Source organism: Monodon monoceros, unplaced genomic scaffold (genome assembly GCF_005190385.1).
Source record: "Monodon monoceros isolate NGI ecotype Baffin Bay Population unplaced genomic scaffold, NGI_Narwhal_1 Super_Scaffold_9, whole genome shotgun sequence".
In the NCBI taxonomy this organism is placed as follows: Eukaryota; Metazoa; Chordata; class Mammalia; order Artiodactyla; family Monodontidae; genus Monodon; species Monodon monoceros.
In genome coordinates, this window is record NW_021703786.1 from 39191847 (window position 1) to 39198532 (window position 6686).

General features: G+C 45.1%; 1 protein-coding gene across 1 annotated transcript in view; it reads left to right on the forward strand.

The window, feature by feature from the left end:
• The window catches only part of LOC114889045 (multidrug and toxin extrusion protein 2-like), a 54589-nt gene extending 49080 nt beyond the window's left edge, over positions 1-5509 (forward strand). The window contains 3 exon segments of the mRNA XM_029211833.1: positions 535-589; positions 850-1688; positions 1830-5509. Of these exon segments, the coding sequence (XP_029067666.1) occupies positions 535-589; positions 850-1079 (285 nt within the window). The 3' untranslated portion in view covers positions 1080-1688; positions 1830-5509.
• Positions 5510-6686: the final 1177 nt, after the last annotated feature.

Consider the following 6686-nt stretch of genomic DNA (forward strand, 5'->3'; position numbering starts at 1 on the left):
GGGAGGTCGGCGAGGGGAGGTGTCCTGGACAAAGCCGCGAGGAGGGGTTGAGGCGTGCAAACCGCCACAGTCTGCGTCTTGACCACCCTCGAGGATTCGCAGCCCTTCTGCCTTTCCTTATGGTGACGTATCATGTCCTTCCTCCCTTCAGTGTGATCGCTGGAGGGAATGAAGTGTACAGGACGTTAAGTTGGACCCTAAACTACCCCTTAGGTGATTGTACCATTTATCTTTAGACTTTGTTCCTTTTATCGGGATTTAGGAGCAGTAAAGGGCACAGTGTGAAAAACATGTTAAGTTTGCAACTATGGCAACAAGTGGCTTTTTATGCCATGTTTGTGAGCTGATGTTGGGGTGAAGAATATGGTTTCCAGTGTGGCGTTCTACTGTCACTGGCATTTTCAGGACCAAGCAAGGCCGTGCATGATGCTGTCACCTGTAGCGTAGTTTCCAAGGGAGCTTAACCACAGTTTAACAGCAGTGAACTGGCCTCACTTGACTGCACCTGCTTTACCTCTGTGATGCTTTGTTTAGGCACAGGTTTGAGCCGGGCTGAGAGGGACAAAAGAGGCCGTGCCCACCACGACAGGTAAGTTTATGGGGCCCGTTCTCCAGGGTCCTGATTCCCGGTTCTCACGCCCGGAACTCGGTGCATGAGCTTCTGCTCCCTCGCGCAGTGCAGCTCGTCTCTGCCCTTCTAACTGGGAGGCCAACTCTGTGTTCCCCTCTGAAACGTGCTTAATAACCCCACATGTAACAAACCATTTACAACATAGGCTCATGTCACCTTCAGGAATGCCCTTTACTCAGACTAGCACATAAGGAAATATCTCACTGTTCTGCAAACAGATCTGTCCATCCTAGACAAAGAGGTAGCCGATGGGGTGATCCTACCTGACGTCATCCGACCTGAGAGCCAGACCATGCAGCTGGTGGAGAACAGCTCGTGTGGGGTGGTCACCATCGGGGAGGTGTTGACGGGGGCCCAGCTGATTTTGTATCGCGGGGCGGCTGTAGTTTTAGCTTTTGCTGTCCTGGTAGCAGGAATTTTAATAAGAGTTTTCACTGACCGTGGCTGAAACGGAATCACCCCAGCCCACAAACTAGCAGTGACAACGACATGCCACACAGGAAGCATGGGAAGTGACCCTGGTCACCGGGATAGTGGTTTCGCTCTCAACTAAGTGTGGAGAGGATACCAGTGATGTGTGCTTAGTTATTCTGAGAGTTTGCACGATCTTACTGCTTACTGACGATTAAGAGTTATAATTTTAAATGAACTTTTCTCCCAACCGTTAACTCTTATCTTGGTTTTTAAATCTGTAAATTTGGTTTTCCCGGCTTGAAGTGTTCTTTATGCTGTCAATACCTTTTGTCTTCCAGGAAAGCAGGTCCTCTAACATTAACCGTCGGTCACGTTGTCTTTTTGTTTCTCTGTTACGTGTTCAGTCTTGTTGGTGAGTTTCTACGAAGTGCTGTCTAGTCCAGTCCCAGGTAGTGCCGTGTCGGCTTTTTTTTTTTTTGCGGTACGCGGGCCTCTCCCGTTGCGGAGCACAGGCTCAGCGGCCATGGCTCACGGGCCCAGCCGCTCCGTGGCATGTGGGATCTTCCCGGACCGGGGCAGGAACCCACGTCCCCTGCATCGGCAGGCGGACTCTCAACCACTGCGCCACCAGGGAAGCCCCCATGTAAGCTTTTATAAAATAAACACTTTAAAATGCGAGCTCGTACTATTTCTACCTATATGATAACTTGTAGCTTACTGCCTTTTAAATTTTCGTTAAACTTTTGTATTAATTAAAAAAAGAAATCTGTGTTCTCTCCTGCAGCTCGGCCCCCAGATGCCAGCAGGTGTGGCTGTACCTCTCGATGGAGAGTTTCAGAGCCTTTTATAGGGAACTGGACCAACCCAAATAGGAAATCCTAAAAGGAATGACTGACATTGGGCTTCCCCAACACAAAGCCCACTCGATGACCTGGAGAGCAGTGTTCCCCTGAGCCATCTCCCCCGCTGCCCTGGGGAGGCAAGCGGGCAGAGCTGGTACAGACCAGTCAGAGGAGACAGCAGCTGCAAGGTTCAGGGAGAGCACCAAATACTGTCACCATGCTACAGAATAGGGTGATGTGGGATGAAACACCCAGGAAAGTTTTGAGGTGAAATTCACATATATAAAATTAACCTTTTAAAGTGTATAATTCAGTAGCATTTAGTACATTTAGTGATTTTTGGTTTTTTAAAAATTATTATACCATCTTGGTGTGAAGTGTCTGTCATTTTAGTTTGCAGTTCTAATGCACACGAATGACATCATCATTGCATAGGTCTACTGGCCATCTGTGTATCTTTTTTGGAGAAATGTGCCCATGTTTACATTGAGTTGTCTGTTGCAAGAGTTTGTAATACACTCTGGATGCTGGGTCCTTATCAGATGGGTGGTTTGCAGTGTTCTCCACCCCCAATTCTGTAGCCCATCTTTTCACTTTCTCAATAGTGTCTGCTCTATGAACAAAAAGTTTTTAATTTTGATGAAGCCCAATTTATCTATCTTTTCTGTTGCTTTCATTTGTCATATCTAAAAATCCACTGCCACACTGTCAGAAAAAAAATTAAGACTCTGTCCAGTGTGACTTGTTAAGGAGCTTGGGAAGTCATCACCCTGTCCTCAAAAAAAAGAGCAGCATGAGTCATTTCTATTCTGCCACCAAACGGGGGGGCTTTTCACGCCAACAACCAGTTCTCCAAATCTTCCAACCCCAGCAGGATGTGCAGTGATTCCGTTCACCTGTGACACTAACCGTGTGTCAGACCCGACGGGTTAAGGGCTCAGTCCCATGAGATTGCCACCCATACTTTTGACTGACTGTCTATAAACTGGGGTTCTTGTGACCCTCTCCTTGTTCAGTAGTTTGCTAGAACAGCTTACAGGGACTCAGGAAAACACTTCCCATAGGATTACTTGTTTGTTATAAAGGATACAACTCAGGAAGAGCCACGTGGAAGAGATGCACAGGGTCAAGTACAGGGGTGATGGTGCTCAGGTGGTCTTTCTGATGACCAGCTGCCCTCCTGAAGCTACGTAGGTGCCCCCCCGCCATGAGTCACGTTATTAGCATTAAACCCTAAACCTGAAACTTCTCTGTAAAATGGGCACACGATCTGCATTGACATTTCTCCAGAGATGATGTACAAATTGCCAATAAACACATGAAAAGATGCTTAACATCTTAGCCATTAGACAAATGCAAAGGAAAACTCCAGAGAGATACCACTACACATGCGCTAAGTGGCTGTAATAAACACAGATACAAGCACTGGCGTAGATGCGGAGAATCTGCAACCCTCATACATTACCGGGAGGAATGTCAGATGGTGCTGCCACTGTGGAAAACAATTTCACAGTTCCAGAAAAAGAGAAACACAGAGTCACCACCTGACTCAGCAGCTGTACTCCTGGGTATATACCCAAAGAACTGAAAACGTGTCCACACAGAAACTTCTACGTGAATGTTCCTAGCAGCATTATTCAGGACGGCCAAGAACTGTTTAATGAAATTATAATATTCAAAATGCCCAGTTTTCAATACAAAATTACTGTGCACGCAGATAATCAAGAATGTATGGCCACTTACCAGGAAGAAAAGATTAACAGACACTATCCCCGAATGAATATGCCCAGACGGAGACACAGAAGTAAAGGAACTAGGAGCACGATCTCAACAAAGAGAGAAAGTACAGGAACCAAACAGAAATCCTGGAGCTGAATAATACGAAACCTGACATGAAAATGTCACTGCAGGGGTTCTGTGGCAGATTGGGGCGGGCAGGCAGAAGAAAGCCGGGGGATTTGAAGGAAGGACTGATCTGACACCAACTGGGTGTTTACAACTCAGCTCAAGTCTGCCACTAACTAACGAGTCGACATCAGGTCCCACAAGTTAAAGAACCGCATCTCCCAAAAGACCACCCTTCAGATGCCAGCAGCGAGTGGGGTCTCCAGGCCAGCCACAAATAGCCAATAAGCACAAGAAAAGATGCTCCACATCATTAGCCACTTAGGAAATGCACATTAGAACCACAATGAGATAGCACCTCACACCTATTATGATGCCTATAATCACACAGTAAACAAATTTTAAGTGTTGGTAAGGGTGTGGAGAAATCTGGAGCCCTTGTGCATTGCTGGTAAGAATAAAGTGGTGCAAGCTACTGTGAAAAATAGTTTGGCGGTTCCTCAAAAACTTAAACATAGAAATACGGTACTATCCAGCAATTTCACTACTAGGTTACACCCAAAGGAATTAAAAGCAGGGACTCAAACAGATGCTTGTACACCAGTGTTCGTCACAGCATTACTCATGATAGGTGATGGAAACAACCCAAGTGTCCATCACAAATGTATGGATTCCTATGTATGCAAAGGAATATTACTGAGCTATAAAAAGAATGAAATTCTGACACATGCTACCACAGGGCTGAATCTCGAGAACATTATGCTAAGTGACATAAGCCAGACACAAGAGGACAAGAACTGCAGGAGTCCACTTACATGAGGTACCTGGATAGGGAGATTCATAGAGACAGAAAGAATAAAGTTACCAGGGACTGGGGGGGGGGGAGTTATTATTTGATGGGCACAGGGTTTCTCTTTGGGATGATGAAAAGGACCTGGAAATGGACAGTGGTGACAACTGAACAACAGCGTGAATGTACTTAATGCCAGTGAAATCTACATGAAAATGACGACTTTTATGCTATATAGTAGTACAACAGAAAGGATGAAAGGCAGAAAAATTAATGCTAATATATCAATATGTACTGCTGTTCTTGGAAAAAGGAACAGAAGAAGTATTCAAACAAGTAATAGCATGAAGTCTGACACTTTAATGGGTACTCTGTACCTAAAAAACGAACAAAAAGCAATACTAAGAGCCTGATGACAATTCTGTTCTCGGATGACAAGTAATGTCTAGATCTTTAGGAAGAAGGAGCAAATCACCTACAAAGCAGGAAAAAAAATCAGGTGGCTTCCAATTTCTTCTACATAGCTGCATTAATTTCTGGCGGACACTACAGCAATGTCTGTAAAGTTCTGAAGCAAGAAAAATGTGACCCAGGACCATCTGTCCCTCAGATGCTCAATAAAGCCAACAAACACATAAATATCCTCAAGCATGTAACACCTCAGCAGATATAGCACCCCTGGCTATTAAAAAAAAAAAAAACCAAAACTGCTTGCAATCAAAGTAATTCAGGAATTGGACTCTGGCAGAAGGACCGGCAATATGGAAATAAGGAAGTAAGGCTTAAGAACAATGTGACTTGTGATCACAGAACAGAAGGTAAATGTAAAGATACTGTTTTTTAAAAAATCAGGAGGCAGGGAATGCAGAGGTGGGATAAAGCATAAATTATGTTTTCATATCAGTAAATCCTATGGAAGGTTGAAAGGTGGGGTCTAAACAAGCTTCAACTCCCCACCCCCTCCCGGTACGCAGGCCTCTCACTGCTGCGGCCTCTCCCACTGCGGAGCACAGGCTCCGAACGCACAGGCCCAGCCGCTCCGTGGCATGTGGCATCTTCCCGGACCGGGGCACGAACCCGTGTCCCCTGCACCGGCAGGCAGACTCTCAACCACTGCGCCACCAGGGAAGCCCCTTCAACTTCTTTTTAAATAACTCTTTTTTACACTAAGATATTTAAATTAAATACTGTCTCATTATGAAACCTCACTTGAAATTCAGCAGTTCAGTTTCACTTTAGTCTTTCATTGAATTTAAGAGTAAATTTAATTGCATTAAAAATAGCACTACAGGGCTTCCCTGGTGGTGCAGTGGTTGAGAATCTGCCTGCTAATGCAGGGGACACGGGTTCGAGCCCTGGTCTGGGAAGATCCCACATGCCACGGAGCAACTGGGCCCGTGAGCCACAAGTACTGAGCCTGCGCATCTGGAGCCTGTGCTCCGCAACAAGAGAGGCTGCGACAGTGAGAGTCCCGCGCACCGCGATGAAGAGTGGCCCCTGCTTGCCACAACTAGAGAAAGCCCTCGCACAGAAACGAAGACCCAACACAGCAAAAATAAATAAATTTTTAAAAAAAATAGTACTACAGATAATCCCATTGCTATCAGCTTATTTACTTTCTATCCTCACGTGTATGTACGTATGAGAGAGATCTGGAATGACATCCACCAAATGTCACAAGTAGTGTTATCTCTGAGAGGAGGAATCTGGAATTATTTTATTCCTCTTTGCTTTGTATAATTCCGTATTACTTAAATTTTTAAAACTAATGACTAATGTCATTTTTACAAAACAACAGTAAGTTATTCCTTTACAAAGAAGTGGCCCCTTCATGCACTAAGGCCATGAAATATTCAAGAACTTTTCAGGGCAGCAGAGACAAGGACCCCACCAGACACCTCTACCTCCGCTGACCCCCAGCAGGGGCTCACAGCCTGGAGAAGGTCCCTGGACACTCTGAAAGCCAGACTGTCACAGTGTGATCTCAGATTCCTTTTTTTAAAAGTGTGTATGACAGAGAGGTTCCCAAACTTTCCTGGTTAATAGCACCGTTAGTGCCTTAGCAATATGTTTTTCATGGCACCCTGTGGCCAAAAGACATACGTATTCATTAATTAGTTGATAGTTACTCATAGCCTAACAATTTAGTAGCTATTTTAAAAAT